Source organism: Hevea brasiliensis, chromosome 17 (genome assembly GCF_030052815.1).
Source record: "Hevea brasiliensis isolate MT/VB/25A 57/8 chromosome 17, ASM3005281v1, whole genome shotgun sequence".
In the NCBI taxonomy this organism is placed as follows: domain Eukaryota; kingdom Viridiplantae; phylum Streptophyta; class Magnoliopsida; order Malpighiales; family Euphorbiaceae; genus Hevea; species Hevea brasiliensis.
The window spans coordinates 2932233-2951102 of record NC_079509.1 but is presented as its reverse complement, the minus strand read 5'-3'; the positions used below and the strand labels follow the sequence as shown (position 1 = coordinate 2951102).

At 36.9% G+C, this 18870-nt stretch overlaps 2 protein-coding genes across 2 annotated transcripts; both read left to right on the top strand.

The window, feature by feature from the left end:
* Nucleotides 1–514: 514 nt before the first annotated feature.
* LOC110666165 (uncharacterized) lies at nucleotides 515–9611 on the top strand. Its single transcript, XM_021826565.2, has 5 exons — nucleotides 515–1643; nucleotides 4155–5046; nucleotides 6682–8062; nucleotides 8161–8244; nucleotides 8817–9611. Exons 1-5 carry the CDS (start codon nucleotides 1046–1048, stop codon nucleotides 9498–9500), a joined length of 3639 nt encoding a protein of 1212 aa, XP_021682257.2. The 5' UTR covers nucleotides 515–1045; the 3' UTR covers nucleotides 9501–9611.
* Nucleotides 9612–11136: 1525 nt separating this feature from the next.
* On the top strand, nucleotides 11137–12245 carry LOC110666199 (B3 domain-containing protein At4g01580-like). The gene is made up of 3 exons (XM_021826612.2): nucleotides 11137–11220; nucleotides 11374–11737; nucleotides 11822–12245. The coding sequence occupies exons 1-3, from the start codon at nucleotides 11137–11139 to the stop codon at nucleotides 11989–11991; spliced, it is 618 nt and encodes a 205-aa protein (XP_021682304.2). The 3' UTR covers nucleotides 11992–12245.
* Nucleotides 12246–18870: the final 6625 nt, after the last annotated feature.

The following is an 18870-nucleotide window of genomic DNA, read 5'->3' as shown; positions in this document are numbered from 1 at the left end:
TGGAATTATATTTTCTTGAAGTGGCAACATTTTGATTAGGTGGGTCGCCAATAATCATTATTATCTCTATTGTAATTAAAGTTTATTAATTAAAATGAATATTTAATTGACTAAAAATTATCATAGAATTTTTTAATTTTAAATAATATATTAATTATAAATTAAAATTTTCCACTGCGGGTTCACTGCCCACTCAAAATTCCAAACACCCATCGGCTCCAAGTCTAATCACATCAAAGCGTCTCTCTGATTAGATTCTCATTGGCCAACCCTCTTATCTTTTCTGGTCTTTGAAACACCCGAAATTTTCTTTTTCATTTTAGTACTTATACCTATGTGTCACGCTCTTATTGGAGAGAGCAAAGTAACCCAATCAGTGAACGATGATTATTTTCTCACTGTAACCGGAAGAACAACCCTATGATAAGATCGCAATAAAGTGGAATTACGGAGGGCAATATCGTCTCACCGACACAAGTTATATCCGAGTCGTCTCGGTCTCAGACTCGGCGTCTCATAACCACCGATAAACAAAAACCAAAAAAATAAAAAAAGGAAAGGGAATTTTCCCAAACACAACACAGTCGTGCACAACCTATTTTCCTCTCCGCTTCCAACATTATACTCTTCCGCATTTATCCCCCATCGCCCTCCGCTATTTCCTTGGTATCTCTCGTAATTTTTACTCGATTTCAATCTCAATATCTCAAACCTCATATCCACTCGCTGCTGTTCTGTCATCTCCGGCGACAATATCCGTCCGGCTAAGGTTTTCACTGCTCTTGCTCTTCACCCTCTTATCTCTCGCTTAATCGTCCTAGATAGAGTTCGTCGAGTATCGAATTACTCGTCCAAACTTAGCAATCAGGGTTCAATATCAGATTCGGCTATTTATTTTATCTTCAGATTTTTTAAAATTAGGGTTTTGATTTCTACTTTTAGTTCCTACGTTTGCTTGCTGCTTCGGGGGTTGGGGTTTCAATCTCGATTTGAGTGTTTATACAGTCCTCAGATTCGCAATTAGGGTTTTGAGTATTTGGCAGTGATGCCGCGAAGTTCACGCCATAAATCGAGCAAACATAGTTCGAGAGATGCAAGGGACTACTCAGATTCTGAGAAGGAGTCAAGCTCCAAGGACAGAAAGAGCAAAGAGGATAGTACTGTTAGACTTCCGAAGGAGTCTGGCTCTGGTGAGAAGCGAAAGCTCGAGTCTAAGGACAATAAAGACTCGTTTGGCTCTGGAAATGGGAAGTACCTAGAGGAATACTCGTCATCAAAGCGGGTTAAGGAGAGAGTTGAGGATGGCGTGAATGATAGGTGGAATGGCGGGGATGATGATAGAGGGGAGGGGACGAAGAAGTTGAAGGAGAAGTCGGGTGAATCCAGGAGTAAGAGGAGAGATGAGAGTGCTGGAGCATATGGTGAGAGTGAGGAGTTGGTGAAAAAGAGCAGCGGAAAGAGTGAGGGAAAGCATAGGGAATCAAGTAGTCGGAAGGAGGGGAGAGAAGGTGGAACTGATAGGGAGAGGGATAGAGAGAGGGAAAGGGAAAAGGAGAGAGATAGGAGGGGTAAGGAGGGGGAGAGTGACAAATTGGTTGATGGTGAAGACATGCGTTCAGTGAAGCATGTATCTGAAAAAACTGGTAAGGTAACTGATTGATTTGTTGGTTGTTACTTGGTTTACAATCAATGTACATGTGCGTGCACATTTATATGAAGTACAGTGGTTCTGTTCGAATGTGTTTAATGAGTATTGTTTTGAAAACTCATGGGATTGAATGTTGTAAGTGTTGTGTATTATAATTGCGGTTTTAATAGTATTTACCCCATCAAGAGTTTTTTTTTTTTTTTAAGAGGGAAATTAATATTATTATTATTATTATTTGCTTTCAAAGTATATTGGTTAATGGTTAATTATGCATTAGTTGCCTGTTTCAGTACTGTCACTTTTTTTTTTTTTTTTTTGGTTTGGGGGGGGGGGGGTTTGTTGGATAGATGAGCTTTACCTAACATGAGAGAGCTTAACCAAAGTGAATGTTTATCTGGCTTCTGATGAAGTTTGTTATATTCATTGATAGAGTGCTATAGAGAATATTGTCAGACAAAGATGCTAGTTTAATAAAGCTGTATGTGGTTACAGTAACACCCATTGGGTCACAATGGTTTTCAAATGTAATAATAATTAATAAAAACCAGAATTTGGTACAAGAGAATCGAAACAGAGGTTATTATGCTACTTCAAAATAACAAATAAATGTATGCTTTATGAGTGAAATGAAAGCTTAATTGTTAATGTGATAAGGGAAAGGGAGTTTAAAATTAAGGAACTCATTTTTCTGCTCAATTTCCTGCATTTAATACCCATAATAAAATCTTTCTTCATTTTTTTTTTAGTGAGTAAAATGTTACAAATGTACACGGTGTTGAATCAGAGAAGAAAAACAACTCTTTCCATGTATAATGGATTGGTAGAGTTTCTTCTGTGTTGAGGTCATCTACTTGCACTTTTGTAAATTAGTTTATGTTTCAGGATTAGTTACTTGACTACTTCAGGAGAATGTTGTCGTATTAAATTCTTGACATGGAAGGAAGCTATTGGCTTGCTTGAAATGCAAGCACAACTCTATTTGTAGTCTGTGGAATCTAACAAAGAAGTGTCATATCAGAACTGTTACCTGTTTGTTAAATATCTCCTGATCTGTTTTATCTCATTGGTGTACTTGATATGGGAGCTCCAAACATCACATATTTTATTTCTTATGGAAGTTTTGAGTTATTTGAGTTTCTTTGATGGAGATATATGGATATTAATTTGAGTGGTGGAATGTTGCAAATCATCTTGCACAAAGTGAGTTTGCATAATCAATCTTGTTTTGGTTTCCATTCATTTTGTTGCATTTTTTCTTATGGATGGATCAAGTTATTTATATGTGCAGGCAAAGCCCCAAAACCCCCGTCCCTCCCCCACAAATTCTTTTATTCTGATTTTTGGCTTTATTGCTTTTTCGAAAATCTGGGATGATTATTATCGTGCTATTATAAACTTATTGCAGGTCTTGTGTAATTACAACACTCACCCTTTTGTTTCAAAAATAAACACCTTGGACACTGAGGTTGTTGTTCCAGTTGCTAGCAATAGATTAGAGTTTAGCATCCTTTTCATCTTTGATGAATCATTCGCTGCTTATCCGTTTGTACTATTAGTGTTCCTTCTACACATTTGTTTTATATAATTCATTTTTTATTTTATTTTTAGGTGTTTGGACCCTACATTCATCTTCTTTATATATCATCACTTTCTTAAGTTGAATAGATGTTGGAAAAACCTGATCAAATTGTCCTAGAGGATTTATATTTTTGTATAGATGTCCCATATAATCTTGGGTGTATCAAAGCATGTCATGACTCGCTAATTTTTTATAGAATTCACCACATGTTTTTGTTGCCAGGAGATGGACATTGATATGTTATGAACTGTTAGCTGGAGGTCTTTCTTGTTTTTGCATTAGTAGAAGAAAAATGAGAGATACTGTAAACTCTTAGTATATCTGAATTAGATATTTTTAGGGGCATAAAAATTGTGATTTTGCATCCTCTTTTTTTTTTTTTCACCTTATGCTTTCTTTCAGATATTGCAATCTTTTTTTTTTTTTTTTTTCTTTTTGAAGTTAATTCCTTAGTAGATGACTTGGTGGTTATCCTAGTTCTTAGAAGAGTGTGGAGCTGATGGAAACTTCTTGTTCAATGTTAGTTCTGTTTGTAGGCCTTTTTGCATATGGTTTTGTAAACCCATACGTGTTTGGATTTTTCTACATGTAGTTTTGGAGTGCTTGCAATTAGAGATATAGAAAGAAGTAAAACAAATAGGATCTATGTTATGTAGACAAGATCTGTTACTATTCTTATGTAACAATTTTGTGATTTAAGTGACATGCATGATGCATCAATAGTTTAAGTGTTTATTTATTATTTCCTAGTTCCCCTTACCCTTTTACAAATGATTCTACCTTCAATTTCTTCATTTTTACTGGTGGAAATGCTTCTTGCAGTTGAGATATAAAGATCCTGTTTAATGACATTTTTAAGTATGTATATATTCTTCTCTTTTTTCCTGCTGAATCTCCATTTAAGAGGTTGATTTTGTCTTGTTGCAGAGTTGAATGCACGCGATCTACTGCAAAGTCCCGAATTGGATACCCTGCCTGATAGACGGATAAAGAGAAAACGAGATGGTTTTAGCGATGGGGATAAGCATCATGATGATAATGGAGACACCAATGACAGACAATTGTCCTCAAGGGAGGATGTTGCTAAGGATGGAAGGCCAAAGGATGAGAAGTATAAGGAGGAGAGATATAAAGACAAGTACCGTGAAGATGTGGACAGGGAAAACAGACACCGAGATGAGCGTGCTGCAAAAGATCGCATTAACAGCAGGTCTGATGGTAAGAGCTTGAGGGATGATAAAGATACCAAAGATGTTAAACCAAAGAAATATAAGCTACAAGATGGTGATCGTGACCATGAGCGAGATCATGATCATGATTTTGATCTTGGCCGGGATTATGATCATGATATTGATGGTGGAAGTTATCATCGTGACAGAGATAGAGACCGGGATAGGGACCGCGACCATGATAGAGATTGGGATCGAGAGCAGCGTGACCGGGATTGGGATCGGGAAAGAGATCGTGAACGAGAGAGAGACCATGAACGAGAGCGAGACCGGGACCGAGATAGAGAGCGTGGCCGTGACCGTGACAGAAATCTTGACTATGATGATCGAAGTGCTACTAGATACAAAGAGAGCAGGGGAAGGAAGATATCTCCTGATGATCGTGATGATTATAATGATTCTAAATCTAGAGGTGTCAAAACCCTTTATCTTGACATGGAAAAGAAATCTTTGAGCAACAGTAGAGTTGAGTCTGATGCTGACCGGGGAAGGTCTCAATCACTTCAAGATCACCCAGACAATAGTACCAACAGCAATAGGAGGAGAGCTTCCCCCAACACCAGTTCTCATGGAGCTGCAGATGATTACAGGTATCTATATTTTCAAATTTGTAAAAAGAAATTGAAAATGCTATATGATTTGTCGTATTGGGATGGGTAATTTGCCTTGTGGAATATTCTTACAGCCATTTCAGACATTTTTAATCATATGCCTTTGTTGACTTGGGAATGCAGGATTCACATCTGATTAACAGCAGTTGGCAGATTTTAATAGCTTCTTTGCTATGTTAAAACTGTTTGTTGTGATAAATTCCAGCATGCTATTAGCAATAGAATGTAGGACTATTATCTTTAAATGCATATTAAATTTAGGAGTTGCAAAGCATGCCTAACCCCTTCTCTCTCTCTCTCTCTCTCTCTCTCTCTCTGCATGCATGTTGATCCTTGTGACTACCTTACAGTTTACAAGCAAAAACTGTTTTCTTTCATTTACATAGTGTGCTTCTCATTGTCATTAGTGTATAGTGTGCTTCTCATTGTCATCGGTGTCTGTTGCATTCATCAAGTGTATTTATTTTCTATCATGAGAGAGAGTACAGGGTTGGTTACCTTTATGGAGCTCTTTTTACGAACATACATACTCAGTGTTTTAAAAAGTTTTCCCATACTCAATTGTTTTAAAAAGTTTTCCTTTCAGCTTAAAATATTGTCTACAACTGTTTCTTTTTTGTATTTATCAGGATAAGCACATTCATAAAATTCACATGGTAAAACTATTGAGTCCTTTGGTCTGTGTCCCCCATGGGGAAGAGGATGGAAACTGAAAACAGTTCAAAATTTGGTGGATTCATTTAAAGTATTATTTTATACAGAAGTTTAGCAAATATAAGGATTATGCTATGGTGGTCAGACATATAAGCATGGATTTTTCTGTTGTAATGTGCAATGTTAAGCCCTATGACCATTGTTCCCTGAAAGGACGAAGGATGCTCTTCACTTAGGTGACAGGGCATGGTACCCTGACACTGGTGCCTCTGCCCACATGACTTCGGACCCAGGGCATTAAGGAATAAGAGTTGAACAAGCGAGATTAGAGCCTGTTCACTTGTGGAAAATTGGAGTAGTTTTCGAGAAAAGTTTTCTAAGAAAATTGGAAAGCAGGGTTTTGTGTTCATATGTGCCAGTTTTCCAAATGGAGAACTGGAAAACTAGTTTTTCTGTTTTCAAATTTTAACTAAGATTTGGAAAACGGTTTTAGGTTGTTTTTCACTGTTTTTTTTTATAACAAAAGTTTTTTTCCAAATGGAAAACAATGACTTTTCTATAACTAAAATTATACTATTTCATAACTAAAATTGAATTATTTTTTGGAAAAATATTTATTTACAATGATAAAAAAATTAATCATATTATTATGAAAAACGAATAACACATATTAAAATTTTTTTAAGTAAAATCATTTTTTAAATATATTTTATAATGATTTTCTTTCATTATGAAAGATATGGATAGTTTTTTTTTTTTTTGAATTAGAAATGTGTTTTCTATTATTGACAGATGAATACATTTTCCATGAAAAATGAAAACGAGAGCTTTCTTACAAAATGGAAAATAGAAACTTGTTTTCTACAAGTAAACAAACCCTTAGTGTTTTTTTTTTTTTTTTTTAATCAAACTGAATGATGATGATGTTGGTATTTATTGATTTATTCTTTTTTGTTGCAGGCAATTTAAACATGAAGAACTAAATCACAGAGATGCTGCAATAGAACAGAGATCCAAATCAGTTTCTTCTAGGGAGGTTACTAGTTTGGCAGGAGCATCAGAAAGAGCTTCCAAGTATAGATCTGCTGAGAAGCCTACTAAAATGGATGATGGCCATATTGGGGAGTTGTCTTTAGAAAGATCTTCAAGTTCTAAAGCTTCGCCCATGGGCCTGGTGGATAGATCTCCTACATCAAGTCTGGAGCGCAGATACATGAATAAGTCTGGTGTTAGATGGAGTCTTGACATCGAAGAATCGGGGAGAAGGAGCAGTGGTTCCATGGGTGCACGAGATTTGCCTTGTGCTGATGACAGGCCAAGTCGTGATTTACCTTTCGATAAGTCTCTAGCTGATGAGTCACCTTCTGTTGATTCTTCCTTTTACAACAGAAATAGTCAAAATAACTCTGCTTTGATTCCTCCACCATCTGCTTTCAGGGGTGGAGTTGGCAGTCCTTTTTTGGGTTCACTGGAAGAAGATAGTAGAATTAACAGTGGTGCCCGCTACAAGAGGAGTGCTGATCCCAACATTGGAAGAGGGCAAGGAAATGCTTGGAGAGGTGCTCCAAACTGGCCTTCACCTTTGCCGAATGGCTACATTCCTTTCCAACATGGGCCACCTCATGGAGGTTTTCAAGCCATGATGCCACAGTTTCCATCTCCTCCTCTATTTGGAGTCAGACCCTCAATGGAAATCAACCACTCTGGCATTCCTTATCATATTCCTGATGCTGACAGGTTTTCCAGTCATCTGCGGCCCCTTGGATGGCAGAATATGATGGATGGTTCAGGGCCTTCTCACATGCATGGATGGGATAGAAATAATGGTGTATTTAGGGATGAATCACACGTATATGGGGGAACAGAATGGGACCAGAACAGGCATCCAATGAATGGTCGAGGGTGGGAAAATAGTGCTGACATTTGGAAAGGGCAAAATGGTGATGCAAATATGGATTTGCCCTCGACATCCCTGAAAGAGGATTTTCCATTGCAGGCCCCTGCGGAAGATGTTGCCACTGGCCAGGAAGGTCAAAGGTCACAAAATGAAGGTAATTATCATGGGGTTCAGGCAAAAATTGTTGAAACAAAGGTAGCTGTTACTCCTTCAGCAAAAGAATCCTTTAAATCTTCACCTAAAACTACCCATGAGCAGAAACCTGATCATCCTAATTCACCAAGTAATGATTATGTTGCTTATGTTTACTGTGCTTATCTTTCCAAGCTGGACATTTCAACTGAGCTTACTGATCCAGAGTTGCACAATCAGTTTATGAGCTTGTTTAATATAGAACAGAGTGCTACTGCTGATGAAGACACTGCCATGCTAGTAAATTTGAAGGTAGAAAATTTCAGACCTATCCTTCTCTCTCTCTACCTTGCTTGCTCTCTCTTTGTTATGTTTTATAATTTTTTTTTCAATTATTCCTAATGTGACAGGATGGTGCTAGAGCAGTACCAAGAAGTTCTGATACCTTGTTGAGCTCCTCACTTTTTCCTGCTACAAGTGATACTGTTTTTCAGGTAATCATCATGGATTAGATTGTATATTATTGTGTTTTAAAGATGCCTTTTAAAAGGGTTTTACTATTGCTTTTGAGATGCTGGATATGAATGAATTTATTTTTATGCAACAATTCTTAAATTGAATCAGAAGAATGGTATAGGCATGTACATACAATTTTCTTTTCTCTTGTTTTTCCAATGGTAGGTTATGAATATCCGGCTGTACCGTGTATAAATATGAACATATGTAGAAACTAATTCACTTAGAAGTGAATTTTGGCTGCATAGGGTTCTTTTTTAGATTGTGGATTAGAGTTATCTTGTTCTTGTATGAGAAATCAAGATGCTTTATTGATGGATAAGGTGATATTAGGACTACGGTAAATCATGGTCCAAAAAGCTCCCATTTCTTGGTTTGCTCTTCTGGGATATGGTTTGATGTTTATTATATGCATTTGGGGGGATTTTTTTCACCCTTGTATGGATTTAACCTCACAGACAGATTGTAATTGTTTGGATTGCTTTCATCAATTAAGGGATTTTTTAAAGTGCCAATTCTGGAATCTGACAATCTGATTTCTTACCTGCAGAGAGCAATGGACATTTACAAGAGGCAGAGAGTAGGTTTGAGCTTGCCAATGGCTAATGGTGTAACAATACATGCTATTTCATCCTCCAAAATGGAGGAGCAAGTAACTGTTAATGATGTGGTCATAGCAGAAGAGCCAGTTTTTGATCACATTGCAGTGATGTCTGATGTGCAGATGTTGAACTTAGATGGGGAGAAAGTGGAAGTTCGCCCTTCAATTGCTATTGAGGAAGGGAATTCAGAAGTGGCTTGCAGCCAGGAGGTGGATTTTAAGGCTCATACTCCTACTCTGAAGGTGGAATGGGCCAGTCAAACTCTTAGTTATAATAGCACAGAAAAGCAGCCCATGATGATTTTCAGTGGTGATAAGGTAGATAGGATGTTGTCTCAGCTGGTGAATTCAGAAGATAAACAAGGAGATATTGTTTCCAATCCTGATGATGTGCCAAATGCTGACGAAGTTCTCCCCACTGATGGGCAGAACATGGATGACAATAGTGAGATGAAAGATAGTAATACTTTTACTTGTGCTGAAGAAAGGCCGGGGTTTGGTGATGCAATATGTGGCCATGTATTTTTTTCGGATGGTTCTCCCAAGGCATTAGGGGCTTTGATGCCTGGGTCAAATGAGTCTGAGTCGGTAATTTTAAGTCGGATACATAATTCTCCTGAAAGTACACATTGAAACAATTTCTATATCCATGTTCTTTAATGAGTTTTTGGTTTAATTATTTTAGCTTTTTCTGTTGATTTTGCTTTTTCCTTTCAAGGTAATAAAAGGGAAATATGCTCTTTATTAGGTCCTTGCCCCTGGAATAGGGGTCTTCCCTATCAAATTATCTGCATTCTATATGCAAATATTATTTCTCGTTCAACTAACTGCAGCTTGGATTTTCTGCTGCATCGTCACCTGTTGACTTCCGTATTTGGAAGGGAGGATCAGGTATTTATTTTACGCTAGTTTCTCAGCATATTATGTATGATTGATACTTAATATTTAGTCGTTTACTTTTTTTTTTAATTAAAGAAATTGTCATAACTTTTAATGTGGGAATTGATCAGATTAGTCATTTTATACTGCAATGTGAATATTATGTTACATATTAATATTTAGTTACTTGTACTAAGATTGAGTTGCTTGAAATTATGATTATTGTTTTGAAAAATAAAAATGATTAAATGTTATTATATATATTATTGGATATATAAATTTACATTGTTTGTTAATGTTAATCTTATAATATTAGAATGAATATTAAAATATTTTTTCTTAAAATGATTTAATGAAATTTAAATTTATTAATATAAACTAAGTTTGGCTCATTAATAAAATTATCATAGGCAGGTAATCATGTAAAACTAACATTGACTTGTAGGTTTTACTTAAATCTAAAAGACTTATTATAATTTATCGTAAAAAGAATTACGAGGCTAGTTTATTATTTCAATTATTTCAATGATCATTTTATCAGTGTATTTTATGCAAACATTGAAAATCTTTATAAGGATATGATTAGGAAGCATTTATTGAGGTTAATTTCAATTAGTTTTGGAAAATAAAACTAACTAATAACCTATTTTTATTCTAACAAGGATTTCAACTTCTTTAACTACACCTAGCACTTTTTATGGTTTAATTACACTATTAAATTCATTCATGTTAATCTTAATGATGAATATTAAAATATAATTTTAATCAAATGGCTGAGTAATATTTAAATTTGTTAATATAAATTAAATTTATTTCATTAATAAAATTGTCATCGACACAAATGAATCAACTCATAATAATAAATAATAAACTGTCAGCATAGGATGTAGCATGACACACATAAAATATATAATAAAAATTAAGAATTTAATATAAAAAATTCCCTAAAATAAATAAATCAATGAATCATATTAAATATATAACCAATAAATATATGAAAAATTCTTTACCTATTTGTTTTTGGCACATATTATATTATTATTTTTAAAAATAAAATAATAATTAAAATTAATTTTTAATATATTTTAATAAATAAATTGAATAATTTCAATATATAAATTAAATGCTCGGAGGGAATTGTATCTTTATCCCTTGAAATGCTCGGAGGCTTTTATTATTTGGTCTCCAGGCAACAGGACTGACCTGTGTGCTTGGCATGGTCCTAGTAATTCCCCAAGATTGCTCATTATCTAGGATTTAGGATTCTGCCTGTAGTCCCAAGGTATGTTTATGGAACAGTGAGTCCTTCATTAAAGAATATAAGAAAAAACGCTTTGGCTACATAAACATAGAATCTCTACCAGCAATATTGAGACAGTTCTATTTCACAATGACTCCTCCCTCCAATGTTACAAGAAAACCATCCTGTTTTTTCAAGATAATTCTTGAAAATACTATCCGTGAAGGAAAACTTGTAAGCATCTTTTCTTCTTTATCACTTTGTTTTATTTTTCTTTTTCTTGGGTTTCTGGTTTCATTCTATTTGATCCCTTTGGTCCTAAATTAGTTAAAAATGCCCAACTTCTGATTTTCTTTTCTATTATTATTTTGGGTGTTTTTTGGACAGAGGATTCCCTCAAAATTTCTGAAATATTATGGCAATTGTTTATCAAGTCCAATAATCCTTAAAGATCCCACAGGAACCTCATGGAAAGTGGAGTTGCTGAAGAATATGAATGAGGTTTGGCTAGAAAAGGGTTGGCCAGAATTTTCTGAGAATCACACTCTGAAATATGGGCGCTTGGTACTTTTTCAATACCAGAGAGATAGCCTTTTCTATGTGTTCATATTTGATGAGAGCACTATAGAGATTGAGTATTCAAGCAGTGAACTCCATTCGAGGATGCAAAATTTTAATGGAGAATCTCCACAGCCCAATAAGCAAGAAGCCAATGATCAAGATGACATTTCTTGTGGCAACCAATCCAAAGGTATAAAGCTTGAGGTTTCCTGCCAATTATTAATTCAGAACAAGGAGGACCCCATTTAAGTACCTGTTAATTTCTTCAATGTAGGAAAGAGAAAGCAGTTCAAGGATGAGAAGGGCATTACTAGGCAGGCAAGAAGGCCTAAATGTTCAAAAACTTGTGGAGCTCATGAAGCTGCTGACAGTGACTTCATCTCAAGCTATCCATACTTCAAGGTTGTTTTAAGGCAGCATCACAATGTGGTATGGAATTTATAAATATGAAGCAGCCACAGTCGTTTAATATTTGATTTGATTTTGATGGTGAAACCAAAAATGCACAAGGTTTCTCCTGTGGAAGAACATATTGGAAAGGTAGCTATTAGCTGTCACTAATTTTACATTTATTTAGGGTATTTGTTTAGGAATTTTTGTGTGCATATCTGTTCTTACCTTTTATTGTATGATTCTGATACAATTTTGATAGTTTAGCTTGATTAGGAACCTATTTGTTAGCTGTAATTTTTTATTTTTGATTTCTAGGGCAATAAACATCAAATTCTTATTCCAAAATTTTTTAGTTCTTTTACATGGTATCAGAGCCATGGCTGATGAAAAGAAAAATGAGAGTTCTGAATCAGGGAAGAAAACTTCTAGTTCTTACACACTGAATTCGAATGACAACCCAGGTAACTTGATTACCCAAGTTCAGTTGAAGGGCGAGAATTACGAAGAATGGGCGCGAGCTATGCGGACTGCATTGCGGGCCAAAAAGAAATATGGTTTTATTGATGGATCTGTTAAGCAACCAGCAGATGACTCACTGGAACTCGAAGATTGGTGGATGGTTAACTCTATGCTGGTTTCTTGGGTGTTTAACACCATTGAACCGATGCTTCGCTCGACCATCTCTCACATGGAGAACGTAAAGGATCTGTGGGAGGATATTAAACAGAGGTTCTCGATTGGGAATGGTCCACAAATGCAGCAACTAAGATCGGATCTGGCGAATTGTAGGCAGGAAGGTCAACCGATCGTGTCCTATTTCGGAAGACTCAAAACGTTATGGGATAAAATAAACAACTATGATCAGATACCAGTGTGTATCTGTGCAGGTTGCAGATGCAATCTTACCATTGAATTGAAAAGAAAGCGTGAAGAAGAGAGAGTTCATCAGTTTTTGATGGGCTTGGATGAAGAAGGATACGGAACAGTGCGCTCTAATATTTTGAGCACTGAACCCTTTTGAATCGTGCCTATGCTATGGTTGTTCAGCAAGAGCGGGTGCAAACTATGACACGAACCAAGGAAGAAAGAGGCAATCCTATGAGTTTTGCAATTCGAGCAGGAAGTCGAAATTTAGGGTGGGATAAAGACAAATCCTCAATTTGTTCTAATTGCAACCGAGAGGGACGTGATGCTGAAAGTTGTTTCCAGTTGATAGGTTATCCAAAATGGTGGGGTAATAGACCAAGCGGAACTTCTGCTGGACGAGGAGGTGGTCAAAAGAATGGCAATGGAGCAGGACGTAGCAAGGGAGGAGTTGCTTGTGCCAACGCCACACAAGCAACTGGAGTTGATGGTGGGCATGGAATTGTGACAGATTCAGATCGAAAGGGTCTTAGTGGATTAAATGAAGAGCAGTGGGCTGCTTTGCTGGGCATGTTGAATTCTTGTCAGAATGGTGGCAATGAGAGGCTGATAGGTACGCAGAGGATATTTCCTTGGATTATTGACACAGGAGCTTCCCATCATATGATAGGAACGTTGGCATTTTTGAGTGAATTGCATGACATTGTGCCATGCTCAGTCGGGTTACCTAATGGAGAAAAGACCTTGGTGGTGAAAGAAGGAACTGTGTTGCTTGGAGGAGACTTGAAATTGCAACAAGTCCTTTATGTGCCAAATTTGAATTGCAATCTGATCTCTGTATCACAACTACTTAATGATTCAAATTTGGTTATTCAACTCACTAACAAAATTTGTGCTATACAGGACCTAAATTCGAGGAACCTGATTGGAGCGGGTGACCAATGCGAGGGGCTGTACTTTCTCAAGGGAGTGACATTGGTACATGCTTGCAAGGTAACTGATGTGGGGTCTTTTGAGCTTTGGCATAAGAGAATGGGTCATCCTTCTTATAAGGTGATAGAGTTAATTCCAGAAGCTGGTAATATAGTTAGGAAAACTAATAAAACTTGTGAAGTTTGTTTTAGAGCAAAGCAAACAAGAGAGATTTTCTTTTCTAGTGACAATAAAGTTGATAGTTGTTTTGAATTGATACATTGTGATTTGTGGGGACCTTATAGAGTCCCAACTTCTTGTGGAGCAATTTACTTCTTAACAATTGTTGATGATTACTCTCGTGCTATTTGGATATATTTGCTGAATGGAAAACAAGAAGTAGCTTGTGTTCTTTAGAAATTTGTTGTGATGGTTAAACGCCAATTTGAAAAAAATGTGAAAATTGTCAGAAGTGATAACGGAAGTGAATTTATGTGCTTAAAAGAATATTTTGATGAACAAGGGATGTTGCATCAGACTTCCTGTGTAGGAACACCTCAACAAAATGGCCGAGTGGAAAGAAAACATCGCCATATTCTTAATGTGGCAAGAGCCTTGCGTTTCCAAGCAAATTTACCCATAGAATTTTGGGGAGAATGTGTACTTGCAGCCGGGTATTTGATTAATAGGACTCCATCTATGTTATTAAATGGTAAAACCCCATATGAGATGCTCTTTGGGAAAGTACCTTCTTACAAACACGTTTGGGTTTTCGGTTGTTTGTGCTATGCGCATAATCTGAATCGGGATAAAGATAAATTTGGTAGTAGAAGTAGTAGGTGTATTTTTGTTGGGTATCCATTTGAAAATAAGGGATGGAGATTGTATGATTTGGAAACTAAAGAATACTTTGTATCAAGAGACGTAGTATTCGCTGAAACAGAATTTCCATATGCAAATGAGAAAATAATGGGTGATGAACTCATTAAAAATGGAGTTGAGGAGTTGGGTGATGAAGTTGATGGTTTAGAGAACAACTTGGGAAAGGAGCACGATGAAAGTGTGGGTAGAGAAAGTGAGGTGAATCCTGAAACGGAAGAATTGATCCATGAAAATAGTGAGGGAGTGGATAGAGGTGAAGTTGTTGAAAAGCAACTAGGTAGGGGACAAAGGGCCAAGCAACCTAGTGTTCGTTTGAAAGATTATGTGACAAACGCCATCAAAACAAGCCCCTCGGTATGCTCACCTTCCCAATCTGATTCCTCAAGTACGCCTTACTCTATAGCACATTATGTGGGTTATGATAAATTCTCTGCACAACATCGATGTTTTTTAGCAGCCATTATTACAGGACATGAACCAAGCTCTTATGCAGAAGCAGTTAAGGATGAACGGTGGAGAGCGGCTATGAGAAAAGAAATACAGGCTTTGGAGGATAATGGTGCATGGACAGTTGAAAATCTGCCATTTGGGAAGAAAGCAATAGGAAGCAAGTGGGTATACAAAATTAAATACAATTTTGATGGAAGTGTTGAACGATACAAGGCGTGGTTAGTGATATTTGGAAATAATCAAGTTGAAGGCATAGATTATCAGGAGACTTTTGCTCCTACAGCAAAAATGGTTACTGTGCGCACCTTTCTTGCCGTTGCGGCTGCAAAGAATTGGGAACTCCATCAGATGGATGTCCAAAATGCTTTCTTACACGGTGATTTGGAGGAAGAGGTTTACATGAAGTTGCCGCCTGGATTTGCTTCTCAATCACCAGGGAAGGTTTGTAAACTCCAGAAATCTCTATACGGTTTGCGGCAAGCACTTAGATGTTGGTTTATGAAATTGGCTACATCTCTGAAAGCTTATGGATTTCAGCAATCATATTCAGATTACTCTTTGTTCACTTTTCGAGCTGGGACTGTTCAATTGAATGTGCTTATTTATGTGGATGACCTTATTATCTCAAGCAATGATGTTTTCGCTGTATAAAAAATTCAAGAACTATATGAGTCGTTGCTTTCATATGAAAGACTTGGGAAAGCTGAAATTTTTTTTAGGGATTGAAGTAGCCAGAAACTTGAATGGTATTTTCTTGTGTCAACGTAAGTATGCGTTGGATGTAATTTCAGAAGTTGGATTACTAGGTTGCAAGCCGGCTAAAACTCCTCTTGAACAAAATCACAAGCTGGCCCTTACCGAGAGTGATGATGTGGATAACCCTGCTCAGTATAGGCGTCTGGTGGGATGGCATATTTATCTAACAATAACTTGGCCCGAGTTATCTTATTGTGTGCATATTCTTGCTCAGTTCATGCAACAACCGAAGAAAGCTCATTGGGAGGTAGCTGTTAGAGTTGTGCATTATTTGAAAGGAAATCCAGGTCAGGATATACTATTGCATGCCAATTGTGATATCAAATTGTTTGCTTATTATGATTCTGATTGGGCTAGCTGTCCTTTGATGAGACGGTCTTTGACCGGTTATTTCGTTCTTTTGGGTGAATCCCTTATCTCGTGGAAGACTAAAAAGCAACAGACAGTGTCTCGCTCATCTGCTGAAGCTGAATATCGGTCTATGAGTACTACAACTTGTGAATTTAAATGGTTGAAAGGATTATTAAATTCTCTTGGTGTGGCGCATACTGAACCTATAAATTTGCATTGTGATAGTCAGGCAGCTCTGCATATAGCTGTTGTCGCAAGGGATTTTGCGGTCGCCTGGACGAACCCTCACCGAAGTGGGAAAGAGTGAGGAGTCGCCACTTTAATTTTGAGGGAAATTAAAGAAAACCATTTGCGAAAACAAATTAAAATGAAACCACTTCAAAAACAGAGATTCTAGGTTCGGGGTCCGTAAACGGGTGGGGAAGGTGTTAGGCACCCCACCTCGTCTCTCAATGAGGGTAAGCAGATTTAACTTCACGTTCTTTATAAACTAGAATTGATAGTTAGGAGGTTCGAATGGAGATGTTAATCCTCTTGGTAAAAAGGAATATTTGATTTTTCACCAATTCGGGTTGCCCAAATACATAAATAAATGAATCGACCCTTAGTGAGTTACTATTACATATTAGTTTTGTTTAAGGGGCCATTTTGTATATTTGTTAGAATTCAATTTGAGAATCGGATAAGAACTCTCCTCTGATCTCTTTTAGATTAAAATTAGAATTTTGGATTGAGAATCGGATAAGAACTCTCCTCCGATTTCTTTTTAAATATTTGTTAAAATTTTGGATTGAGAATCGGATAAGAACTCTCCTCCGATCTCTTTTAAATATTTGTTAAAAATTTTTAGGTAAGAATCGGATAAGAACTCTCCTCCGATCTCTTTTAAGTATTTATTAGAGTTTTTAAGTGAGAATCGGATAAGAACTCTCCTCCGATCTCTTTATTAAAATTTTTAAGTGAGAATCGGATAAGAACTCTCCTCCGATCTCTTTAAAATATTTATTAGAATTTTTAGGTGAGAATCGGATAAGAACTCTCCTCCGATCTCTTTAAAATATTTATTAAAATTTTTAAGTGAGAATCGGATAAGAACTCTCCTCCGATCTCTTTTATTTTTAATGGGAGTCGGATGAGGACTTTTCCGACCTATCGAAATTTGATTACAGCTACAGATCATAAGAGCGTAAGACTAAGAGTTCTGGCATTCAAAGATGACGGGGATCGGAATAAGACTTCTTTTAACTCCTTGGTACCTCGTGACTGGACAGGGGATACCGAACTGAATTTTACCGACCTCTTAAGTGGTCGCCTAGCCAGTACCTTTTGATACCCGATCTGTTCTATTTATCTATCTGAGATTTGGTTTTTATTCCGCCTTATGGCGTCTTACTCGATCGTCTTCTGCGTTAGCCTAATGATTCAATTTTACTATTTTCCTGACTTATTATTCAGACCTTTCATTTTTAAAGAAACGCTTTAGATACAGTTACCTACATTTTATCCAACTAGAACTCTTGCATTTAGAAGTAACGAAGATTGACAAAAGAATGGGCTGATTAACAAAGAAGTAAACTCGGGAATAACCTTCTGCGCGTTTTTTAACGCAATATAAACTTGGTGAAAATTACAAACACAGGAATAAAGGAAATACGTAAAATTAAAACAAGCACTTGATAAAGCAGTGATATAAGCACTCACTTGTAGGAAGCCGAATCTATTGAACTAACTACGGGATCGCAAAACGTAATGGGGCTGCTGGCTGATAACCTGAAGACTAAGGTTCGCCTTGAAATGAAGAATACCTTGCTAAAATGCAGTCTGATCAAAATTATAACCGAGTTTGAATGAAGTTGAGCTTGGACAATGGGAATGGAAATAAAGATAACAAAGACAGAAAGTGAGAGTGTCACAGGATAATGAACGAACTGAAAATGGAGAGTTTCAGTATTCAGAAATCCCTTTGCAAGAAAATACTTCAGAAAACTGGTTTTAAAAGTTTTTCTTATGAAAGCTTAAAAATAGCAGAGTAACGAGCTGAATTAAGTTTCAGAGTCCTTCCGCTATATTCACTATTTTTTTTTTCGTCCTTTGAACAGTTTTCATGTAGGTATTTATAGGAACCGGGTGCTCCCCATGGAGGGTTAGGATTTGTTTTGAGGGAGATGGAGGGTTAAGAATTTAAAGGACAAAATCTGAGGCTCGGGAATTAAAGAGAATCAGAACGGATGGCTGAGATCCCTTCCGCAATATTTGTCCTTTCTTCTTCTAATCTGACGGCCCAAAATTTTCTTGTCAAGAGCGATCCAAGGGCTAGGAGTGAAAGGCGCTGGTCTTGTCATCTTCTTCTTTGATCCAAGGGCTCCGAGTTCGTCCTTACAAGTAAGATCAACGGTGGAGATTAGGATGTACAGCATTGTCATGACATACGCTGGCGCATGTCAGTAATGCGGGCGATTCTGGGGCGTGCGGTGGAGATTTCGTCTGCAACGCTTTAACTACCTCGGCTCTGATTATGACGACAGCGGTAGGCATTTTATTCTCTTTGTTTTTCGATCTCTCCTCCTTTCCGATCTTTCCAACATGATGCTATTCCGATCTTTCGTGCCAGCCTCCCTTTTTTCGATCTCTGTCACTCCGGTCTTCTCCCTTATCTGGTCCGATCCGATCAAAGCATTTATTTCCCCCAATTCTCGAGGCGCCCGCCTCGTTTTC